This window comes from Nematolebias whitei, chromosome 15 (assembly GCF_014905685.2).
Source record: "Nematolebias whitei isolate Nwh7 chromosome 15, NemWhi1, whole genome shotgun sequence".
NCBI lineage: Eukaryota > Metazoa > Chordata > Actinopteri > Cyprinodontiformes > Rivulidae > Nematolebias > Nematolebias whitei.
Window position 1 is genome coordinate 45,731,943 of NC_056512.1, and position 26,052 is coordinate 45,757,994.

The window sequence follows — 26,052 nt, forward strand, 5'->3', positions numbered from 1 at the left end:
TTTGAGCGTCAAAATTAGAAAAGGTGGAAAAAGTCAAGGATGAACAAAAAAATCCAGTGGTTTATCGTTATCGATGCACTGTCAGCTGAAACGGTCACTTCCAAGACAAAGTTTTTGTACATTACAACCAGTATCCAAACTTATGGGGGGGGGGGAACAAACCAAGCGACATAAATCAGAAGAAAATCCTAGTGTTGATTTTAAGACCCCGTGCAGGGTCCTTTATGTTCAACTGCCTCCTTGATGTTGCAAACCCTTAACCCAAGACAGAGGTGTCCTGCTTCAGTGGACGAATGCTTTAAATGTCCCATTTCACTTCTATAATCACTCAAGAGCCATGGTTAGGTGGGTGCTGAAGGTCCTGTCCTGAGAAAATTGGATGCAGGAGTGGGTGGAGTTGAAGAGCTGCTGCTGCAGCAGCAGCCTGGGAGGGGCGAGGTGCAAACAGTGTGGGATAAAGAGCTGCATGGGGGACGTGGTGGAGCGCTAACGGGGTGTGGTGAAGCGCAGAAGCAGGGATAATGTGTATGGGCTGACCAGACAAGAACGCAGTGTGATGAGCAGGAATCAGTCCTGCATGGCCCAGCGAGTGTCCCAAAGAATGACCCAGTGAGGGGGCCAAAGGCGACAGGGAGATGGGGGTAAGGTGGTGCTGGGGGATGTGGTGCACTTGGGCCAACTGTGCATGCGCAGGGTGAGGGTGGTGGGCATGTGCTGGGTGGATGCCCATTGCTGCAGCCGTGGCCGCATGGTGTTGCAAGATGGCGTGCTGCACAGTGGTGATGGATGTGCCTGATGCTACAGAGACGGTTGGCTGCTGGATGTGGATCTGCTGCAGGGCTTGTGGGGGAGGGGCTGGGGCCATGTTGGCAGCAGCTGCTGCAGCGGCGGCTGCAGCCGCAGCAGCTGAAGGAAATGCCTTGACCTGCTTAGCCAAAAGCTGCTGCTGAATGTGCTGTTGAGCAGCCTGCTGCAGCTTGCTGTATTTCTCCATCTCCTCTGGTGTGAAGGTGATCGGCTGACTCTCTAAAGGAGCCAGTCCATCCTCCTCTGCCTCAATTCCATCCTCCTCCAGACTGGGGGGTGGGTAAGTAGGGTAGGCATGCAACGGAGGCTGCTGCTGCATTTCAGGCATGAGGGACTCCATCATGGAGTTTTGGGAAGGGTCTTGTCCTGGCTCTCCTTGATACTGGGGCATCATCATGGAAGGCTCCTGGTCAAACATTGGTTGGGGGTCTTGGTGTACCTGGTTTTCTGCAATGGTGTGCTGTTGAGTCTCCTCTTGTGTTACTGTAGTCTGAGGGGCCTCCTCAACCTTCTGGACAGGTGGGGCTGGTGGAGGTGGCGGAGGAGGAAACTCCCTTATGGGCTCAACAAGGATAACCTCTCCATCTGTGTCAGAGCCCTTCCCTGCGCCTGATTTCTCGCCCTCGTCAGGTCTGGTTAGAGGAAACAAAGGTTTCTTTCCTGCCTGCAGCTTGCCAAAAAGTGGCAGCATGGCTTTGCTTCCCAGGGTTGGGGGTAGTTTAGGACCAAAATAGCCCTGTGGTGGGTCCTTAATCTTAAGTCCAGATTTTGTTCCGGTGGTAGTGTCCTCTGAACTCTTTTTAGACTGAACTTTCTCCAGCAGCTGGCGCGCAGTGAGCATATTTTTTTGTTCCCTTGCATCACGGGACCCCCCTGGCCTCAAAGCCTGAGAGGTGGATGAATGGGTGTTGCGGTTAAGGCCTCGTAGTGATGAACGTGGAGACTGGGAGCGGTAGATGCATGAGCGGTTGAAGTCTCTGCGAACTGTGTCGCTGTCCGCTTGGCCCCTGGTGTTTCGTCTGTGAGGGGAGCCTTTGTTTGAACTAGAGGAGCGGCTGCCTGAGCTTCGGCTTCTACTGTAGCTACGCCTCCACGATCTACTAGTGCTGTGGCTCCAGCTACTGGAACTTCTCGAGCTGCTGCGGTGGTGCCGCCGATGCCTCTTCTTCCGGCTGTAGCTACGTGATCGTGAGCGGGAGTCCTCTGAGGAGGATGAGGTGTACTGACGTCTTCTGGACCGCCTACGTCCTCGACTGCCCCTTCGCTCATACTCGGAGTCCGACGAACGCTTCGAGTGCCTTCGTCTGTGGCCTTCTGTGCTGTAGTCGCTGTAACTGTCCGAGTAGCTGCGGCTTCGGTGACTGTACGTGCTGCTTCCTGCCGAGGAGCGCTCCGAGCTGCTCGAATACGTGCGACTACAAGAGGTTTGACCACGACGGTGCCGACGGCTACTGCCGTGTTTTTCACCTCGTCTTGAAGAGCGGCTGCAAGATCGCCGAGATTCTTGGCTGCGATGGCGCCGCTGTTCCTGTGGACTCGACTTGTGATGACGCGAGCGCTGGTTGTTGGAGCCACCTTCTTCTTCACTGTCACTGCTGGGATGTCTACCGTGACCAGGACTCTTCTGAGCGGAGGCGGAGCAAGAGGCACTTTGGGATGCACTAGAGTCAGTTTTTTGTTTCTTGTTGCTGCTGTGTTCTTCAGAGGGGTTGGCCTTGTCGTTACTTTTCCCCGTTCCCCCATGCTCTACTCCAGACTTGGAAGGCACTTCCTTTGCAGCACGTTTTCTCTTGCCCAGTTCTGCTCCCCCGCCAGTTGTCATCTGAACACAAGTGCCAACAGTTTTATCTTCTGGCTTTGACTTACCCTTTCCCTTTTCATCACCAGCTGCCTCATCTGGATTTTGAACCTTGTTTTTGCTCTTCTTTCGTTTGCGTTTCTTTTTCTTTTTGGGTTTTTCTTGCGCTACTTCCGTCCCTTCCCCGGCAGCTTCTTCAGAGTTTTTTTCTTTCCCTTTGTGCTTCGAATGCTTTCCAGACTTCTTATGCTTCTTCTTCTTCTTTTTCTTCTTCACACTACTGCCAGCAGTCGCAGGTTTCTGCTCAACACCTTCTGACTTACTGGGATCACCCTTTATTTCTGGCTTATCTTTGTCGGTGCTTGTTTCAGGTTCAGGTGTTGCTTCTACTTCAGCTGTTGCAGCTTCCACCTTTTGGCCCTTGTCTTCAGGTTTTTCTGAAATCTTCGGGGACTTTGCTGCTTTTACACCATGAAGTCTTCTGTTTTTGGACAGCTTAAAGTCAAAGTAGAGAGGGTTACAGCTGTACGACAGGGAGGGTTGAGCTTTTGTAAATTCAAGCAGCTCTGTAGGCCACTGTAGGGTCGTACTTTCATCTTTGCTCAGAACTGGAAAAAACGGTCCAGTGGGGATTTTCGGACCAGTGTTTGACTCCGTTACATCCTGTGTGTTCTCCATCTTCTGCGTAGGAGAAGTGGGAACAGTGGAAGCCGTGTCTACAGCACTAGAAGACGCATTTTCATCCGTCTTTACTTTAGGTGACAGAGGAGCCGGCTCGGGATCAGCAGCTGATGCGTCATCACTTTGTTCTTTTTCAGTTTTGCACTCAGCAGCTTTACGCTCCGGCTGGTCAGAACTTTTTTCAGCCACTTTTTCTTCCGGGACCTCTTCCTCGTCATCGTCTTCTTTGCTCTGGCACTGTTCAGTTGCCTTCATAAAGAGCAAAAACTGAAAGTTGGGCTTTACCCGACAGTGGGCTGGAGGTACATAGTGATAGTACTGAGGCTCCTGTCCTGTAAACCCTTCCTCTCGTTTCATCGTCATCATCGTCTTAAGTTTATTGAGAGTTGAGGCTAATGAGCATCCGTCATCAGGCTGCTGTACCTCCTCCATTCCTCCTGCACCACCTTTCTCTCCTCTTTCACCTACTTCAGGTTCTCCCTCAGGACTGTCTGTGCTGCAGCCCGGCACCTCCTCTTGTTCTGCAGCTTTTTCTCCTTCCTGATTTTCCTCCTCCTCCATTGCCTCCTCACCATGATCAGCAAACACAGCAGCAGCAGTCTCCAACTTCACAGGGGCTTTCTTGGCAAAAGAGAACGACACGCTGACTTTGGAGGAACTGCTCGGAGTTGGAGATGTGGAGGTGTTCTTTCCCAGACAAAAATTAATAGTTGGACTGGGCTTTGGTGAGGACTGCTCAGGTTTCTCTACAGGGGAGCCCTCTAAGATGGTGTCTGTCAAAGTGGGGTTCTCAGGTGTCATGCTGTCACAATCTTCAGCTTTTTCTCCATCAACAGCAACTGTGGTTGTTTTAAACATGGGTCCACTTCCAGGCGTTCTAAAACACACAAGTATGGTACCAGGTTTAACAGCTGTTACTTCTTGTTGAAGAAATGAAATAGGCCACAAAAATGAAATCTTGCATAATTACGTAGGACAGTAAGGCTCTGCTAATAAACATATTTTCACCCTCAGTAAAAGAAAATGATCAAACATTGTGAGTTTGACTTTAAAAAGACAGAATGATTATCAAAAGCTCAAAACATTATTTCTACAGCTGCAGTTTCCAGTTCAGCCAGCAGACGACTCTCCAGTACAGTAATGGGCTCTTACCGGTCTTGTTTGACTTGTTTCCTCTGCTCCGCCAGCTCATGCAGTCGCCGCAGCATCTTTTCTTGCTTTTTCCCATCTTTCCGAGAACGGGACGACACAATACGAGCAAACTCCCTCTGCTTCAGTTCTTTTAATCTCTGCACAACATCAAAGAAACGGGAAGGAAAAATAAAACAAAGCGTGTCAGGATCGCTAGCATTTTTATTAATGTGCTGAAAATGAAAACAGGTTTGTATTATTGTAGCTGCTTTTGCACTTGTACCACTTTCCATTATTCTAGTGTTGGTGTCGTGTGTAAAGACTTACTGGTGCATTTCTGAAACATTTTGCCACAGAAATCTGACTTAGCTTAATCTGGCAACATGTACGGACCGGAGCTTCACCTTCACCACAGCACAAATCTGAATTACTGCAGTGACATCAGATGGCAGCAATGGCTTAACTTGATCACTACTCATCTGTCCAGAGTCATCAGACCGATCCGTTTACTACATTCATAATTAACAAGACTGTCTAAACCATCCTCCTTCATGGGTTATTCTACAATTACCAGAAGCATTTAGTTATTTCTAGAGTCTGAGCATGACAAATAACACATGCACAAACATTTGCAGCTTCCATCTTGCAGAAAGTTGTGAAAAAGCTGTTCATCTGCTGCTACATATTTCTCTATTAATAATAATAATAATAATAATAATAATAATGTCATCACAATGTCAGCACTGTATGTTTCCATACAATGGCGAAATTAGTCTCTGCATTTAACCCATCCACCACCAGGTGGTGCAGTGGGCAGCTATTGAAAGCGCCCGGGGGGCATTTTGGGGATGAGGTGTGCTGCCCAGAGACGCCACGTGATGTGCAGTGACTGGGGATCGAACCTGGGACTTTCGGGTCCCAAGCCGGCTGCCCTGCCTCTACACCATAACAACTGTTACAAAAACTTTGCAGATTTTTTTACGGTTCTTCTTTCAAGAATAACATTTTGCACTCTTCAGGGACTGACAGTTGTGCACGATAAAGGTGTGAAAAGCGTCAACAGAAAAGCGAATGATTTTTTATTAAAAAGAACAAATTCAAGTCATCTGTTTTAATAAGACCTTTGTTACACCATTCATGTGTGAAGTGTTTATAGAACTTGACAAATTACTCATACCTGCTTGTGAGCATGATCATAGGAGTTTATGTGATTGTCGAACTCCTGGTGTTTAGTGTACTGCTTGTCACACAGTTCGCAGTAGAAATTTGCTCTTAGGTCTTCGAGAGCCTTCGCAATGGCGTTCTCCTTTTCCACCTGATCCTATTTTTGGTGAGATTTATGAGAAAGAATCAATCGATGAGTTAAAAAAGGTACAAACTGAAATAGTTCTGCAACAGTGCTCGTCTTGCGTTCAGCTACATTTAACACAACATTTACACAAGTCCTGAAGAAGCTCACCTTGTATTTTTGTCGCAGCTCTTCTGTATCCTCTTTTTCAACTTCGAGCACTCTTCTCTTCTCTGTGGCGTCCTCCGCATAGTCCAACTACAAGGACAAACAGCAGTTCTAACATTATGAGATACCAGCAGCAGTTCACATCTTCTTATACGTCACTTAGATTTGGTTTAGATTTGGTAGCATGATGCGTAGACAACCGGTCTGGAAAGCAAATGCAAATAAGCCAAGTTCAACTGGTAAATTTCTCTTGCACGTGTGTTTTGTGGAATATTTTTGCTACTGTGCATTTCCATTACTTTGCGTTGAGGGATGTATACCTACTCAGAGCATAAATGGCGTGCAGGTAAAATAAAGGTCAAACATTAAAGCAAAGTAAGAATTACCATTTTTTTAAATGCCAAGTTACGCAAGAATAAAAAATTAACCATCTGCATATTTACTGGGGTAAGCAGTGACAGGGTATAATTGTTGACTAAGTGCCATTGTTAGTGTTTAGTGTATATCTTAGATCCTTATATACCGTTTCTTCTTGTACTTTATATTTTTGGGTGTAACTGGGACCTGGAGTACATAATTTCGTTTCACCTTATGTCCCATGCGATGTGAATGACAATAAAGAAACTTGAACTATACGACAGCTTCCATTTATTTCCTCTAAACAGAAGCACTGACCTATAACTCACGTGTGTTTTAAACATTAAGACGTCAGGTTTGCAGGGAGGGAGTTTTTCCACCGTTGCTCTCACGCTTGCACAAGATGAGAGTCTGATCAAGTTAAACTCAAAGCAGTCTGCTCCTCAGATAAATAATCTTAACTTACTTTTTATGCGTATGAATGTTTCTGTGCAGCGCCCTGAAACGACTTCTGTGTGACTTGGTGCAATATAAATAAATTGAACTGATTGAAACAAAGGTCTTTAATTTGTTCAGTGTTTGTCATCGCTGCGTGAAACGTGCTTTGTGCTAAAGACGGTTAAATGACAGCGCAGAACAAGATCTTGTACACGATGTATCTTTACGAGACTGTAAAGGAAATAATTCATGTTATATCTCCTCAGCAGTGACAAATATGCACTTGGCTCAAGTTATTAAGCCACAACGACCACAACGGTACTGAGCTTCAAACAACTCAACTTCAGAAACTTTAAAGGTTTTTTTTTTCGGCATATGTGTTTTATTTCTGTAATATACATTTTCACTTAATGTTTATTGGTAAGACAACACCAACAGTCTTGTGAACAGGCACAGTTGGATTAGTCAGATGAATGTTTGCACCAAATAAAACAACTCAACTTTGCTTCTACAACTTGTCCCAATAAGCGCAACATGAACCCAAGAACACAAGAGGATGAATTGGGCGTCCTACCTCCATCTCCATGCGGCCCATCCCCATGACATCATATTTAAGGATAATGGGCACAGGGTCTGTGCGTCCTGACAGAAAAGAGACAAAAAGGACTGCTTGAGTTCTTGAGACTGGGACAAAGGACTTACTCGAAGACAGCCTGCTTTTAGAGCATAGGGTGCTGGGGTTAGAGAGTTTTGCCTTGAAGTGCAAAGAGACCAGAAAGCTACAGTGAACCAAACACCAGCCATTCTCACAGCTTACTGCTGCCAACTACTGAAAAATGATCAATTTGACAAAGCTGTTGGTTTGTTAGACGAGACCATCAGGAACTGCCCAGCAATATATATAAGCAGAAAACAACTGTAGCTGACTTGTTTCCCTATTTTTCCAGTTTAATTGTCCAACCCACACCCAATTCCCTATTTATTGTTTGCTGAAGTCTTGTTAGACGAGAATGCCAAGTTTATAAATGATGCTACAGCTTAAGGAACCATGTGTGGTGTTTCTGCATTGCAACAAGCCTGCACAGATGGTACCAGCGCTACGTCCTCCATAAAGAGGAACAGAAAACTCGTTATCCGAGGACTATTGCATCATCTTTCGCTAAACTGTCTGCATGTTGATTAACAACTGTTCTGAGGTCCAGATGTGTTCACCTGTCGCAAGACCTCTTCTTTATCACGATGAGAGGCGAAAGATTATTTTTCCATCTGGTAAATCTATGTCATGTAAGCTGTGAAAAGAGCTAGAGCAGAAGGAAATTAACTGTTGAAAAAATTTGAAACAAACAAAAATAAATTAAATAAAATAATTTAAAAAAACAACCAAAAGGAAAAAAAAAAGAACAAAACATTAAAGATATGAAATATATATATAATAATCAAAACTACTTTAGAGATTGACACAAAAAATTGCTTAATCCACTTATAATCAGCCAAACAAAGCAGAGAGAAGGTAAATAATAAAGAAGACACAAGCACTGAACTACAGCAGAGTGATGTCACAGGCCAGACGTTGCCATGGTGACAGTGCAAGGGATGGGGATACTTACCTGTTAAACATGGGTATGAGTAGGAGAAGGGAAGACAGACAGACAGGCAGACAGACAGACAGACAGGGGAATCTCAAAAAGAATTTGGACTACTCTGCTGCTCCTGTTGCCAGCCAAATACAACCAATCTTACTGATAGTGATTATCAATTTAGTTTGGTTTCAGTTTTTTCCCCTCCCACATACTTGTTAGTTTTTTCTTTAAAACTCTGCCATTGGGCTTATGAGGAAACTACAGCTCACGGTATAGTAATGAACAATTGTTATAATACCTTTCCGACCATTTTGTTCATTTTCCCTCATTCTGTTGCAGAGCGCTTTACTTCAAACTGTATTAAATTAAAAAAATTAACACGAATAGACCGAATGTGTATGCATACCAAATCCTAAATCCTTTTCAGGATTTCTGTTTTGCTTAAAACTTAAATTTATGACTTTACACCTTTCTAAACAGGAAAGTATAGAAACTGACATCATTTGTGGTTTCTTTGTGAAATTTAGTCATCACAGCCCAATGACCTTTTTTATCCTGATATAATTGATGCATGGCCATTGTAACATGTAAAGCCTGCCTGGACATTCAGTCCCACTGCAGTGTCTCTCAGCCAGAAAAGCTCTTGGTCCAACATCTAACTCTGCAATTGTTGATGGTTTCCTCAATCGAAGAACTGGGAGAGACGGTTTGATACTAAGATCACACAATTACTGATAAATGTGTGGATTCACACTCGTTCACAGAACGTGACAGAGAAGTGAAACCAAAGTCTGGTCTGTTTAGCAGCCACTGCAGCGGTCTGTCTGAACCGTCACAAGCAAGGCAGAAAACTGGAAATTCACGAACAACCGCTGTCATCCCAAACTATCACCAATCTTTAAACACAGTGACGATACTTCCACATGACCCATTCCAGTGGAAAACAAAGGGACCAGACAAGAAAACAGTGTGCATCTAAATCACAAGGTGTGAATCACAAGGTTAAAAAACTGAAAACAAACAAAATGACAATGTTCTAAGAGTAATACAGATGCATGGTAATATACAAGCAGCAGAATGAGGACTAAGACGGAGAGAATTGAAAGCCTAAGTAGCATTGGTGCTCTGATGAGAGAAAAATTAAAATAAAATAAAATGGGAAAAATTAAAAACAAACAAACAAAAAAAATCAATTCGGGGATAAAATAACATTTACCACTAAGTTTACCATCAGCACAACATGGGCAGGATCAAATCGCTGTAAAAAAGAAACACCAATTGGTTAAGCAGGAAGATTGAGGCACATAGAGAAGGGAGGGTGGGGTTGGGAGTGTGACTGTGGGGTTTCAGGGTATTCTTTACCAGAGGGGGGCTTCCATGTGTCACCCCCCCCCCCCACCCACCCCATTCCTTCATTCAGGGCTAGGTGCTTACAGGGATTTCCTCTTACCACTAATCCAAACCGCTTGTCCAAGTCCCCAGGCCCTTAAAGTGGCGTCATCATGCTTTCTGGATAAAAGTGCCCCCCCAATAAAATAAATCAACAAAAACAGACAACCATCCCATAAGACTAAGTCATTCCACTACTAGGACACTGGGACAAGTAACTTTGATATATTTATTTAACAGATGACGCATTTGTTTCAACCCAACATGACGCAGTGGAACAGTGGTGGCTGCCATTTCGTAGGCACTGGTTAACAACTGGACAGATTTATTTGTACGTCGTTGCCAATAAGAAAGGACAACTAGCAGTGTTGGTTATGTGCATGCATGATACCTTCTTAGATTTCCAACAAAAAAAAAAAAGGAAAAATAAACATTTTAAACATGCATAAAATTCACCGTCTCGAACTCCATACGCCTTTTTTAATTGATCCAGACCAGTTTGTAAATTATCAATGTAAAAGCAAAGACTACTAGTAATATCGTATAAAGATAGAATAATAGCTCCAGTTTACTGATCCTCAATGGCCTGTAGTGGAAAAACATCTATAACAGCAAACAGGATCTACTCTGTGTATGTATGTCTGTGAAAACATTATTGTACCTAGGGTCAAAAGAAAAAATATATACATGTGGAAAAGTACTTCTGTGAGAGAAGCATAAATATTGGAATATTAAAAAAAAAAAGTCAAGTCAGGGGATCTCCCGCTCTGACAAGGTGACAGATTTTTGTATTTTAATCTAGAGTAAAACATCTGGCCTCATTTGATTAATACTTCTAGGGACGACCACCATTTTCCCCCTCTGAGATTCTTGCCTTGCAGAAGATGTGAACCCAGTTCACAAATCTCCTGAGATCTGAACTCCTCACCAGCCTACGGCCAACAAGCAGTTTGTGACGTGCTAAACCCAAATGAAGCAACAAATGAACAAAGTGTAACAACGTACCTGGAAGAAGGGCTAGCTTTAGGCAGTGCTTAGAGTGGGTTTTGTATTACTATAAAACAACTTTGATTAAGTACAAGTGGACAAAAAATACATAAATCTATGCACCCAATTGTAGAATAACAATTTATTTTATACTATGAAAGTGGTGCTTCTGTGATTTACCTCCAGCACTGCTTAAAGCCCCAGGTGAGTGACAGTTTGAGGCAGGCAGGAGTGCACCTCTGGGACAAACATGCTGTGCAGGAGGGGCAAAGGAATGGGGGGAGGATGGAAGCCTGTAACCATGGGGACAGAGACACTCGGAGAGTACCAGGCGGAGGTGTGTTCCCTGTAAGTCGACTCTATGGCCCGGTTAAGTAGCAGACACACACAACTCAGTTCCACATAATGGCCACATACACACACACACAAGTTTACAGTTTTAGAGGTAGAGACAGGTAAACAAGCAGAAGGGAGAAACTTGTCTACACTGCAAGCCATTCAAAGTCTGAGCCGTGGTTACAGCCAATCGGATTACTCAACAGCAGCCACGGAAACTCAAAGAGGAAAAACAAAATCTAAAATATGTCAAGATGATGATTTTAGGGGATGTAATGGAATCATGGCTTCCTAGATCTACCTTGATTTCACATAATCTTGATTCTCTGTACAAATCAGAAGACTTTACTCTTAAGTAGATTCAAATAAAGGTTTAGTGATTATGAAGCAAAGAGGAAGAAGCTGACAGAGGCCATTAGCCTACAATACACTGTAAAGGGATGTTACACTGAGGTCAGCTGCAGAGTGGGAGAAAGAAAACACACCCACACATGCATAGTGACATACAAAAGGGATCCAACAAACCTTACCTAAAAAAGGGGCAAAAGGGACAAAAGAAGAATAAGAACAAAGTCAATACAGTGAAAAACTTAAAGAGGGGACAATGCTGCAAGTTCAAATGTCAACAGCTGTCTCTTCTGGCAAGGACAATAGGAAAGGAGAGGAAAGGATAGCGTGATTATCCTGCACACGTCGATGACATGATGGAGTGATTACTGGGAGCAACTCTTAAGCTCTGCTTGCAAACCTGAACAGAGACCGCCACCTCCGACTTCAATTCAGACAACAACTGGACGCAGTTTGCTGCAGTCTCATCTGCCCAGAATGTGGGATGCTTGCATAACTGCATGAACGGTGCCAGAGGCCAAAACAAGAGCACAGTCAGCCTCTGCAATGTGCTCTCCCCTCCACACAAAACTCAGCCTTATCATGTCAAATAGATTGCTATTCAGCTCGTCAAGGCCAGAAGGAAACAAACATCCGTGGACGGTGAATACTGAGCTCTGAAATTTCTGATGTGTTGTCAGCCTGCCCGGAATCAAGCAGCTTCCATTTCTGTTTGGTTCCCTGGATATGGGTGGGCTGAAAATACCTTTGAGACAACACAACGAGCCAAAGCCATATATGTACATGAACAAAAGAGGGTACAACAGCACAGCTATAAAACCACTCCACCAGGCACTTTAACTCAACGTGACGCCGCTTGAAGATCGATAAATCCAAATGGTAAATTTAAACAACCAAGTCTCATTCTAAAACATTCACACCGATGCCTGTAGGAGCTGTGGCACAAGAAAAATACAGCCCTTTAGTCAAGAGAAGACAGCAGTTTTCTGTCTGTAGGTGAAATATAGTACTGCAGGCTAAAAGATAATACCCTTCAGTACAAATCAGGCAGCGCACGTCTGAATAAAAAACCTGCATCGTTCAATGTGCAGTCTTAATTTCAGCTGCTTGGTTATTTTACAAAACTAGTATGTTTGAATGAAAAAATGTCGATAGTTTGGGTTTGTGTTGGAAACCGTTTTTATTTTACAAAATGGGATATGCTTTTAATTAAATTAATATTTAAAACAGATGTTATTGGCAGATTTACAGACAAAGAAATGCAAGTGAGCACAAGTGGCAATTTCACAATAAAAATAGATGAACAGGGCAAAAATTGCTGAAATGGTTTGTCTACAAACGATAAAGCAGGACATGGTGGAGGAAAGACAACACTAAAGACTTGTAGAAATACAGCTCCTTAACTCACTGCTAAACATCTTCAGCCTGTCAGAGACGACATGTGTACACAAAACTACACAACATCCTTGCCGAGAACATTAGATGAGCCAGAATTTGAGAAATGGTTAGGAAAAAAGTTTGAAAGGAGGAGGATAATGAGACCAGGAAAGCAGATGACGAAAAAGAGAAAGGAAACTGCACCACTGCCTTGGAGCCTATGAGCACAGCAGATTTAAGCCAATGAAGTGCTAACATCAGCCAAGACCAACGCACACATTGAGCTATGTTCGGTCATTATTGACTAACTGCACAGAATGACCCAGAGAAACTTTACTTCTTTAATGTGGAAGGACAGTTTTTTAAATAGAATTAACTGTACTTGTATTGAAACGTTACTTTATAGCATCTCACTGCTGGCATGTGCTGCGCTACAGCCCGATGTGGAAAATATGACATGCTGTTCAAAGTCCACATGTTTGCAGGTCCATAAAACATTCATGCGTGGTCAGTCAAACACTACCACTGCGTTCATGCTTGAAGAAGTCTACTGTAAATGATATGCGATTGCCCAATGCAGAGAGGAAACAAAGAGGTTCAACAGCAGCAACATTTAGCCCCTGCAACAAACCCAAACACGTGAGCTAAATCTAATGTTTCAAGCAAAAGGCCAGACGTACAGGAGGTGAATTAATGAATCTCTTGCTCACGTGTGAGTTCCCTCTAAGCTGGATGTTGACAGCTCCAGCCCAGTTTGCTGTAAACTAAATGCATCAGTGCAACACCAATAAACACCACCACCTCGAGCCTGTAGGGTTTCCTCCCTCAATCTTAACCAACAAACCTCCAGGAACATTTTTTACACTTTATCTTCACGAAAGCAGCAGTATAAGACCAACAAAAACAACTTGAAAGAAGTTTTTATGTATTTATTTACTGGATCATGAACCTTTCATACTGTATACAAAAAAAGACAAACGGAAATGGTCAGAGGAAGGGTGTGAAGAGAAACTAAAATCTGCAAGTACAGAAAGAAAACCTGAAAATGTCAGGTGGAAATAAAATGACAGGATGTGGTGGCTCAGCACCACCAACGTGTATAACGTTGTTCAGAGTGCATTCTTACCCTGCATGGTTTTGCCAAGGCCTTGACCAGATTTCCACCCATGTTTCTGAAGCAGCCGGTGCCCGATGTTATCCTAGCAGAAAAAACAGAAGAAAAGACCAACAATATTCCAATAATAAGAACAGCTATATCCTGTGGGCATGGATGCAAACAAATAAAAACAAAACACTTAAATTACACTATCATCAGCACAACCACCACCACCACCACCATTATCATTACTGTCGTCACCTACAGCGTGTAACAGTCGGTGTCTTCCAGCACAAGGTGTGTTAGGGCAGTTTGGGAGAAGGATTAAGGCTGGGAGACTTGAGATGTAGGGAAGGATTTTTGCCATTTTAAATAAATGCATAAGACTATATGTCCCCTGTGAATTACAAGATATTCTGAGGAGTGCAATTAAAAAAAAGTTTGGCAAGCAAAAAATGGGAATGAGAACGTTGATTATTTATGATTAAAATAACACATCAAGTTTCATCCACTAAGTGCGGAGTTAAAAAGGAGGAAGGCGAGGGAACTGTATGCATCACACACATACATATATGATCCACTACAGAGGAAGATCTTAGTACACAAAGAAAAGTGACACGAAACAGGTATGGAGATCTAGCAATAACAAAATAAAGACCAAAAAACTCCAAGCTTGCTGTGATTCTGTAACCATGACAAAAGGAGCACCATGAAACATACAGCGGTCACAAAAATATTTCAGCAAGAGGAAGAGACAGAAGTGGAGCTAATGAGCCTTGGATTACCATTACAAGGCCCAGGGTGGACAGACTTTGCATATGTGGAGGGATATGTAAGTGCGCAGGTGGAGGCGTGCACAGCCCGTTTGGAGAGCAATCAAAATCGACTCAATTCACTGTTGTATACGTTTTTGGACACTTTCTATTTTTCTCTCCATCTTTTACTGATAGTTCATTTTAAATTAAGTTTACATATTTCATTTAAATTAATTTTGGTTTTACAGAATGTATACAGTTTGTACAACTTTAAATAACCTCTTATAATTAATATTTGGACACTTACAATAACTTTGGTTATCTACCTACTGGTATATAGTTTTTCTACTAATATCAACGTCTACTAATGTTAATGTCTACCTTATCCAAGCCTACAGGAAACACTAAGACCAACAATGTGGTCAAGCTGATAATAAGTAAAGAAATGAGAAAGGCTTACAAAAACATACACAACAGCAATTGCTAGCACACTGTGGGGCCAAATGTGCACGTTAAATATTATTAAACCACTAGTATGAGTCAGCAAGATAAAAACATTTAAGTGAAATGCAAGACCATCCCACCACTACACACTACAGTACATCCTCAAGCATAAGAACAGGAAACAATGACATTTCTTTATAAGCAGCATTTCTGTTGTGATTATAACTATTCCAAGCTTGTCTAACATTCACCAGAATGCTGCATTCTATCAAAACCATACAAACCAAACAGAAAGGATATTTATAATCACAAAGAGATCGACAAACTTTCACAAACGGAAAGTGAGGGGATATGAATAAAACAAACAACAACAAAACAGCATGCAGCTTTTTGTTAAAGCGTTTTAACAAAAAGGGTCGTCGGTGTTAGTAGCACTGTGAACACATTCAGAAGGGTGGGCTGAGGGGGAGGGAAGGTTAACAAAACTCCAGCTGTGTTAGTCTCAGGTGGATCAGGCACAGTGAGGAAGGTGCTGGCTCAACAGGGCTCGATGACCTCTTGGACACGAGGTCAGGAAAAGCAGAACAGAGCAGGCTGAGCCGTGATGAGGGTGCGTTTTCAGGTGGTGGAGGTGAGCTGGGCTTGTAATGGGTTAGAGAATGTGAAGGAAGGGGTCTCAAACACAGAGCATACACTGCATCTCCACCCTGAAGAAGTGAGAAAACAAACTATTGGGAAGAATTTTACTTCTTATTTTAAATCAGTTTTTAGTTCAAACTGTTGCCAACCTTTGCTTCATTTAAAATATTCTGAAAAGAAAAAATCTCACGATAACACCGTGAACAGATATTTTACCAACCAACCAGAAAAATACATAATCCTAATCATATAGCTGGCTGATGGCTCCGTACTTTAGAGTAGGGATGCACGATATTGGATTTTTGGCCGATATGTCGATATGTTAGAACTTATTTGGCCGATAATCGATATACCAATATCGACATTTTTCCCCAAGACCTACTTACAGAGACTAAAGAGCTTTCTCTGCTGTGGAATTAAAACTTCATTATTCTGCACGGTCTTTGTCAGTTGGTCTGCTAACAAATGCAGATGCCAAAAAGGGGCTGAAGATGATGCAACACTTCAACTTGGATTATGTTTAATGTCAAATGTATTCATGACATTTACTCCAACACAATGACAACACTCAAACAGTGCACATTTGTCAATTTTCACAAATCTAAGCTCAAGGACGTGCGTGACGTCATAACGTGCTGGCGCTGCAGGCGTCCTTGTCACTGCGTTGTCATACTAAAACAGCGCCTTATATAATAACAGCACCTTGAGTTAGTTTGATGGAATGGTCGATGTCCGATATTTAACTATCACTAATATCGACCGATACCATGCCGATAATATCGTGCAGCCCTACTTTAGAGAGTTGCTAAAGTCCATACTTTCCTATTTCTCAAGAGTTTGGCATTTTGTACTTCTGTTTTGCCTATTTATGAGGCATACTTTAATGTTTGGATTCTTTTCTCCATAGAAAGAGTAAAATGCATCCGTCCTGGGCCTCACGTGTTAAAAGACAACTGGAGACATGTACAATAATCAGCTCAGATATTTGAAGACTGTAGGTAAAACTGAGCTCATGACTTGGTGTGTGCTGCTTGGCAGTTTCTTTTATACCACCCAAGTTAAAAGGGAGTTGCAGTAATTATTACTACAGCTGCTTCCACATTGCCCACTTTTGTCTTTTGATACTTTATTGTCCTTATAATGCAGCAACACTCTAGAAGTCAACTTAAAAGAAAAGGATGATTAAAATACACTCAGCACTACCTGCTGAGAAAACTCTTGCTCAACCTTTTTAATGTTCTCTCATTTATTTTTCATTACCAATGTTGGATAAGTGCAGAGGTTCAAACATGTAAACATCTGAATGCCCTGTCCTACATCAAATGTGTTTCATCTTGCTCATCTCTTTATTATTTTTAATGATTTCAAACAGGAACAGGTAGAGCAGATTGGATGAGAGTGGGACAACAGTTTATAATTGTTGACAGTAAAGAGATTAGGTCCAAATGGGCTCAGCAAAGGTTTTGAGGCCAGAGATGATGTGCAGACTGAGTGTTTGACTACAAGAGTGCACCAAAAGAATAGACAGACAGACGGATGAAAGCAACGACGGCGAGTCCAACAGCAGTGCAAGTGGAGTGAAGGCATTTCCATACGAACCTGGCTTTAAAATACTGGGCTGTCAAAAAAACAGTCACACGTGACAACGTAAGAAACCGGCCAAACGCTTTCAACTGTAATTCTGCTAGCTTCTCTAGTTCGTACAAATACAAATGTCTCTCTGCCTTTAAGTAAACAATACTGTGTAAAAACAGAAAAGGCAGACATTTCAATAAATCCACCAACTGACTGTGAATGCAGGAGAAAAAAAGTAATCAAATCAAAAGACATCTATAAGGGGTGTTTAAAAAGTATGCATTGTGCTGTCATTAGCACAGCGCATGGTAAAATAAAACATGGATAGAAGTGATATGCAGGGGACTCCACCTACAGACCTCAGATAATTTAGTCTGAATGTTTTAGTGTATATGCCCCTTTTTATAATAACACAGTATGTGCATGATTTGTGTCTGTCTGAAAATAAGAACTTATTTTATTATATTGGGGATAGGCACAATAGTATATATTTGTAAGTCTGAACAAAGAAAAAGGCTAATTTTGTGTTGTTTTAGCAAATGATCACACATTCTGCAAGTTTGAAAGTGTCACAAACTCTGCATCATGGAGAATAAGCTGCTAGTAAACAGGCTCAGCTAGCTGTGGCTCTTTTTACGTTTTAACTTCTTCCTTGAGTTCAGGGTTTGGTACATTCCTGGTCGGTGTCAGACTGACACGTGAGATTCGATAGAAACAACTGCTGAGATCCACGAGAGGCAAATGAGTGAAACTAAAGTCCCACGTGAACAAAGAAAAATGTGTTACATTCAGTCTCAAGCAATAAAAGACTTATTTCATGTTTGAAGTAACTGCTATGTTATAGAGAAATGGGTCTGATTACATAATTAAAAGTTAAAAAGATTTAAAAGTAAGATACTTACCACATATTTCTGAAGCCACAAATCCGAGGGGAAAATCTATCAAATTGTAGTTAAATAATGTAGTAAAATCTATTTTTATTCTCTTTTCAGATCATTTTATCTTTGCTTTTATCGCATATAAAACAAATGCACTTGGTGTTGGGAATGGGTCTTTGCTAAGACCACAACTCTTCCACCCACTGGATTAAACAAATACCAAATGTAGAGCCCATGATGATCTAAAATAAGTGGGTCAGCCAGTTATATGGTTGCTTTGAACTTTTTTAATTCCTTATCTTCAATTAGTAACAATTCAAATCTTTATGGGGACATTTATGTAAAATAATAGATATAAAGTAAAATCCCAAACATTTCAGAGAAAGCTAACAAAGGCTAATAAAGTCAAATTAGGCTATGCTAAATGCATTGGACACAGTTTGACTAATTCAATAAAAACAATAATTAAATTTTACAGTGGCCAGCTCTGATGTGCTATTCAAATTTCCTGTTTCTGTGGCTCTGAGGCTGCCCACTGCATATCGCTGTGGTACTGGGTCAAGTAAGGATGTTGGGTTTAAGGTACTGGGAAGGGCAAAAGACATGGAGGAATGAGACTGGGAGAAAAAACTCTAGTAATGATTAAGACAGATCGTTGGAAAACATTGTACTAAATGCTACCAAGTTAACACATGCAGTGCAAAAACAGTGTAAAGAGAAAAAATAGCAAAGACCAAGAGGAAGGACAAGAAGAGAAAAAGATCCCAATAAAAGACCACAAACTTCCAGCTGCCTAAGACTCACACACAATAAATGGCATGGGGGGGGGGGCTTTGAGAAGCTAGGCTGAAGCATTCGTTACAAACTCTAACATGTAACATTAGTGGACAAATACTCCACTTGAGATTTGATGTACAGAGTCAAGACCAGACCTGTACATTTAAAATTTTACTTTAGAATTATGATGTATAAAATATGTATATAATTGTGCAACAGATCTTTCCAGAAAGTATATCATGAGGCATAACAGTGTTTACCCTAAATTACTGGTCTTGGCAGGGCGCTTGTCAAATGGGGGGAGCAGCAGAGCGCTACATTACAAATGCTGGTGGTTGTCCACCAAGAAGGGGGATTTAGCAGAACGTTACTAATGCCAGATCAAAGCCACTTGTCCTGTGGCGACCGGTCCTTGTCAACAATGTTCGCTCCTGGATTGTTAGCAGAACTCACGGTGGCGGGGGGGTTTGGTAGGCAAGGCGCTCGGTTCTGCGGACACGACAGGGTGCCCTCCTTGGATAATGGTAGGGAAAACACTGCATGAGGTTAATAAAATACTCATTCGCTTCTGAAAATAATTTAAAGATTGTTTAAGATATTTCCTACTATTCTTCTTTCAAGAAGCTACAAAAATCCAGGAGATCAAGAATCTCCATATATTTATTCCTGACCTCTTGTTTGCCTAAAAGTCCATAGTTCAACAAAGAAAACATTTCAAGGGACTGATTATTATCACTAGTGACTACTTGGCAGCTGCTGCAGCTCTGCCACAGACGTGAGATGAGCTGTGTAATGCTGCAACATGGCCCTCAGCCCCCTCCACAAATAACAGCACAGGAGTAGAGATGCTCAAGCCAGGCAAGCAGGCCACCTTTTTCTGCTTCTCCTCTACGGCCCACATGAAGTGAGCTTCACAATGAAGTTTCACATAAAGTGAAACCTTTTGTTATCCATGATTTACTGTTAGGATTCAAGAAAACACGTACTCTTGAATCTCCTTATTAACTAAAAACTCAAGAAATGCTCGGTAAGACTTGTTTGAGGCATACAGCTTTTTTAATTTAAATATAAGTACACGTGGTAATTTATGTCTGCTAGAAACTGTGAACCAAAAGTTGATTTACAATTAGTAATTTAAAAATGTGTGTATGTTTGGCTTACCAATCTGGATCACAAAGTGCATCACAAACAGTACTATTGTCCGATTATCTTGAAGGCAGAGTTTTGGCCTGCTCACCACAAAGCTTCAGAGACAGAAGTGGGGTACAGAGAGTAATAAAGACAGACAGAGAGCCTCCTGCGCCATTATAAATGTGCCTCTTCAGCAAAAAATGCAGTCCCAGTTGCACAAGCACCATGCCAGCACAGAATGACAGAGGGTACTGTACACCGAACCACTGTGTAGTAGGGAGGGAGCAAAAGAGAAGCACAGGTAGAAAGAGAGAACAGACATCAAGAGTGACAGTTGTGAAACAGAAACAAGAGAGGTAGAGAGAAAAAGACTGTCAGAGAAGCGTTACAAGGACCCTAAAGAGAGGAGTAAGGAAGCAGAGCGTGCAAATACAAACCGGGCCATTGCTGCTTAGCTAATAGGGAGCCAATTCGCTGCAGGAGAGAAATGTCGAACACCCCAAGTTGTGTACAATAAGATAACGGTGCTATAGATAAAAATACTATAGACTAGCACAAATATGCTAAAGCTACATAGATAAACATTCATTCAAACACAAATCTAACTATTATCATCTAATGTGCAATTGTTTGTAGCTAAATGGGGTGGAATAAGCACTGCTTGTGTTTGTTTAACTGATCAATTTAATATGATGTATAACAATCCTATTTACAACGTTAGCCATCTGGCTATTTCATCCATGTCTGATCTCAAATTAAATGTACTTGTTTTGTATTTGGGCTTTATCTATGAAGATCAAGCTGAAAAACTTTCTATTTAAAATCTTGTAAAAAAAAAAAAAAGATTCCTTTATATCAAAGAAGTTCATTTCGTACAGCTCTAAGTCAATACAACTCCATACAGTGCCCAGAATTAAATCTACACATTTCAAGGTATAACCTTTTTTGTCCACATCAATCATTTTAGTGTTGAGCAGCTACAATATTAAGATAACAGCTTTTAATGACAGTGCTTCATCCACTCCACGACTACAGAAAGATCTCATTGAACTAAGATGACTAACAATGTAAGACAAACAAAAATTTAAAAAATCCTATGATTTTCTAAGCTCTACTTAAAACAGAAAAATCTATTATACAAAATTATTTTCAATGTCACACTGAAATGAAGAATGCAGAGGACATGAGAAGCTGGAGGAATTTAAAAAGTATTAATGAAAACTACGTGAGTCTACAGGGTACGTGGCAAGTTTGTTCAAGGTAATAATGAATGCGTCTACACAGACAGTATGGAGTAAAAACGTAGCCCTTATTCCTCCCTGGACCAATCATATCCACTCTCACAGCTGGCCCAATGGCACAGGATGATAAATGCAACCTTACCGATTCGATGGGTTTGTCCAGAGATGCCTGCTCCAACTCCAGCTGACCGTCTTCATACTGGTCAAAGTGATTCCCACCCTGAGAAATAGATGCACACGCATTTTAACTGGAAGCAAAACTGGAAAGAACTATTATAATTAGCTCAGGGTAAGATTCTGAAGACCTTCTAAACACTGACACTGATTGACCTGCAGTAGTTCAGCGCCCCCGGTTCTGACTTGACTTTGCATCATTATGCCAACGTGGTTTGTGTTAAATTTAGGTTAAAAAACGAGCATCTTAACATGTTAAAAACCTTTTGGTTCAGAGACAAAAGGGGAAAAAGAATGACAATAACCAACGTGTTGATTGCACATTGGATGTTGATGAACTGCTGTGTCGTTACTGTAAAAAGCTGATGGAAACTTTATGACCCCACACAAGACACATGTAAACACTCACACTTCGGCTCCATCCACACAGGAACGGCTTATTACAGTTAAAATAAAAAATTGTAACTTAAAAACTTAATTTGAACATTATGTGTCCAAGCTTAAAGTGTAGCTTTACAAAGTACAAATTGATATTCACGTCACTGTGTGTGATGGGTTTACCACCACAACCAAAAGAAACGGCTCGTAAAATAGTTTCTGCTCTGAAAACTGATAACTTCCTCTCTTTCACAGCAGAACACAGGAGATGAAAGTTTAGGACACGCTTTCTCCTGACCTTAGTAAAAGCACAAGATCTTGGTAAACCCATTTTATGGTAGTACTATGTTTAAAACCCACTTGCAAAAAAGAAATAGAAATGCACAGGCAGCAAAATGTAAGGCAACTTCAGACAAAAAGTCCCATTTTTACTTATTTAACTGTCTTTGCTATACTTTCCTGGAAAAATAAAGGCTTAAAAATAATAATTACTTAATTCACTGAACATTTACCATGGCATTTTATAGTCGACACTTTTATGTATCAATATATAACAATGTTACAGAAACTTACATTGCTTCTGTAAATAGAATGTTTAAGTAAAAAGACCATGCAAAGAAGCTTTATATGGGCAACATTGAAGAAATATAATGAATCTGCTTATCACGATGAGCTGATTTGATGCTGCACTGCTGGGCATTAATCCAATGAAACTAAATCCTATATCTGCATGAGGGAAACCTAGGATTATGAGAAGACATGCTGAGGGAAAGCAAATAATTTATTCACGAACTACCGGTAATCAATGGCTCAAAGCATTTTTCCATATCTCTTTATTGTGCTCAGTCAGTAGTAAGTACTCGGTACCATCACACACCAGTGTCCTTTCACTCGTGCTTGTTTTCTCATCGCCTTGCCTCAGTTTCTACTGCAACGCTGCATAGGAATATTAGTGCATGTATCCTTTCATCATTGCAAGACAAAAAAATAATATTTGTGCCACATTACCGTATTTTAGATGGTGTTCTGGCCCCTTGCAAAAAGAAGAAGTGCTAAAAATCCCAACTTAAGACTTTCTTCAATTAATGCTAAAGCTCCTACAACAAAGTAAATCAATAGAAAAAGAAGCTGTTGGACTGATTTTGCAGTAGATATTAGTTAGACCATGTGTGGGAGTTTCCTGGGCCGTGGTGCTTGGCAGATTTAATCCGTCGAGTCAGAGAGAAACTTTCTGAATACTGAGCATATGAATGAAGCAGATTTCACACACAGAGTTCCACTGTGCCAGAGATAGCCTCAATATACTCGTTCAGACCACACAGCGATTTACCTCTCACTGAAAAACAGCTAGAAACACTGTTCAAGAGTAAATGCAGTTATAGGAGGAGCAATTTTAAAAGGCAAGTTGCAAGAAGTTTGATTTACAATTTTGTCAATCATCCATTTCTAAGCCACTTTTTAAAATAAACAGCTGTATAACAAATCATGTAATACAAAAACAGCACATATTTGGTTATTTAAAGATCATCAAAAAAGTCGGGGTGCAGCGAATGCAATTTTCAGGCCGATCACCGATTTCTAAAAAGTCTGACCGGCCGATTGCGATTTTGTTTTAGAAGCGACACCGTCAGGTGTTGTAAGGTCACAACGCACCTTCAACTTTCCAATACTATTTTACTGAAAAACATCCCCTTGAACAATATCCTAGAAACAATACAAACTTGTTTTAACTGGCCATGAGGTAGTGCTCTGAAATATTAATGAAGTTCAGACAATTGTTAAAAAATTAATCTGTAAAATCGGTTTCTCATGCAAGTATCGGCCGATTTCCGATAATTAAGGAACTCGGGGCCGATGCACCCCTAAAAAAAGGCTTTCCTTTCCAGGGGAGGCTGTGGCTGAGAGGTTAGAGCGGTCGTCCTCCAATGCAAGAGTTGGGGGTTCGAATCCACCAGCAGTCACATGCTGAAGTGTCCCTGGGCAAGACACTGAACCTCTCATAGCCTCTGATGTGTGTCCATCAGTGTATGAATGTGATGAAGCTCTGATCAGTCTCATTAGAATTTGTTCAATTAGCTTTGTAGAGATCTAGTATAGAGCTGCATGAATGGGTAAATGAGGCACAGATTGTTGTAAAGAGCTTTGAGTATCTTGAAATAAAATAGAAAGGAGCTGTATAGGTATAGTCCATTTACCATTTAGTTTAAAAACAGTGTATTTCCTAAGTGAATATCATAACTAACAAGATAGATGCAATTAACTGAAGTTTGAGGAATTTAGACAAATTGCTTGTGTGTGTGTGTGTGTGGGGGGGGGGGGGGGAGAAATGTTCAGATCAGACCTAAACTTTAATGAAATTCTTAGAGAAACTTTCATCTCTTTTGGCAAGTCACTGAAAGAATTAATGGTTTACAAACATGTTTTTTTACTCAGAAAGCAAATCCTCATGTTCATATCTTATAGCACTGCAACTTTACAAATTGAATGACGTATGATGAATGATGAAGAAGACAAAGGAGATGATTGTGGACTTCAGAAGGAACAAAAACATCTACACCCCCCTGAACATAAGAGGATCTGCAGTGGAAGTGGTCTCCAGCTACAAGTACTTGGGTGTGCACCTGAACAACAACCTCAGCTGGAGCAACAACACCACCAGCCTGATCAAGAAAGCTCATCAGAGACTCTACTTCCTCAGGCGGCTGAGGCGAGCTGGTCTGGAAGCTCAGTCCTCACCTCCTTCTACAGGTGTGCAGTGGAGAGCATCCTGTGCTCCAGCATCAACGTGTGGCATGGAGGCTGCACAGCTGCAGAAAGAAAAGCTTTGCAGAGAGTGGTGAAGGCTGCACAGAAGATGTTGGAGTCAGTCTCCCCACCATCACAGACATCTACACCTCCAGATGCAGGAAGAGGGCCACCTGCATCATGAAGGACCACACTCACCCAGCACACACTTTTTGCCCCACTCCCCTCAGGAAGGAGGTTGAGGAGCATTAAGTGTAGAACCACTAGACTGAGGAACAGCTTCTACCCTGAGGCTGTTAGACTCATGAATCTCTAACTAGAATAATCACTGTGAAAAACCATATCATGTTGCTGCTGATCTGTTTCATGTTGCTGCTGATCTGTTTCATGTTGCTGCTGATCTGTTTCAATGTTGTGTTCATGCGTGCACATCTGCTCACAGACTCATGTTCATGTTTGTGCTGATGTTCAATGTTTTATGTTATGAGTGCTTAGTGTATATTTAGTTGATGTTTTTCTTAGTTCATATCTTAGATGTTATTACTGTTTTTCTTATACATTTTATTGTTGGATGTAACTGGGACCCCGTGTACATAATTTCGCTCCACCACATGTACCACATGAGGTGCGAATGACAATAAAGAATCTCTGACTCTCTGACTGATGTGAATTAAAAAAAGATGCCAGAGGTGTTAAAATAAAATTGCACAACAGTCTGAAAGAAGAGATGGAAGAATTGCTGGTATGTGCAACAATTAGAATTGGGGGTTCAAACTAATATATTACAACCCATCCACTGAGCTACACAATAAGAAACAATTACACACAAAAATGTGGAAAAATAACCTTGTATATTTAAATTTCAGTTCTCAATAATCACAAAACCTATGACTTTCAGGTTTTGACAAATATGGCATTATGTGAGATTGGTGATTTAGAAGAAAATGAAGGACACACTTAAAACAGTTTATGATGAGTGAATCAAGTAACAAGTTAAACATTTCAACAGATGTGTGGGGCTCTTGCTGGGTGTGGTTCCAGATAAACAACTCAAAGACAAACTGTTCAAAAACAGGTGGTGAAACTCAGCTGCAAGTGCATGCATTTCAATTTACAGGGTAAAAATAACGTGAGAGCCCAATATTAAAAAGTGCTTAAAAATAACAGCAGGCATAAACATAAATATTAAACTAGATAATAAGTACTTGTTTTAATGACTTCATATTGAAGCCAAACCAAAAAATAATGCAGCCGAGAGAGATAATCAATAAGTTTGGGTTGGGGCTCACTTTGATTCTAATGATGAGCATATTCTGAACAGAAAAACTAAATTAAATTATATATTAAAAAAACAATTAAAGAAAACTCAATGTGACTTTATAACAATTATATGACAAACACACAGTCACTAAGATGGACAAATGATTAAAATCTATTTTGGCGTTCAAAACATGCATTTTGTGAGCTCGTTGATAAATCTTGGAGTTAGACCAACTCGAATAGTTTTCTCTGGTGAGACCAACTCGAATAGTTT

At 41.2% G+C, this 26,052-nt stretch overlaps 2 protein-coding genes across 4 annotated transcripts in view; both read right to left on the reverse strand.

Annotated features, from left to right (window-relative positions):
• The window catches only part of si:ch211-278a6.1 (SRC kinase signaling inhibitor 1), a 301,410-nt gene that overhangs the window by 170,099 nt on the left and 105,259 nt on the right, over nt 1-26,052 (reverse strand). The gene's annotated exons all lie outside the window — the stretch shown is intronic.
• gpatch8 (G patch domain containing 8) overlaps nt 52-26,052 on the reverse strand; it is a 26,781-nt gene continuing 780 nt past the window's right edge. Inside the window, exons 2-8 of one of the 3 annotated variants that reach the window (XM_037689280.1) lie at nt 21,364-21,441; nt 13,812-13,884; nt 7,243-7,310; nt 5,877-5,963; nt 5,595-5,738; nt 4,439-4,575; nt 52-4,163 (exon numbers count right to left, since the gene is read on the reverse strand). In XM_037689280.1, coding sequence (XP_037545208.1) covers nt 329-4,163; nt 4,439-4,575; nt 5,595-5,738; nt 5,877-5,963; nt 7,243-7,310; nt 13,812-13,884; nt 21,364-21,441 — 4,422 coding nt within the window. In that variant the 3' untranslated portion in view covers nt 52-328. Of the gene's footprint in view, nt 4,164-4,438; nt 4,576-5,594; nt 5,739-5,876; nt 5,964-7,242; nt 7,311-7,880; nt 7,951-9,464; nt 9,507-13,811; nt 13,885-21,363; nt 21,442-26,052 lie in introns of those variants that run through there. The other 2 variants (XM_037689281.1, XM_037689282.1) reach the window with 2 other exon arrangements.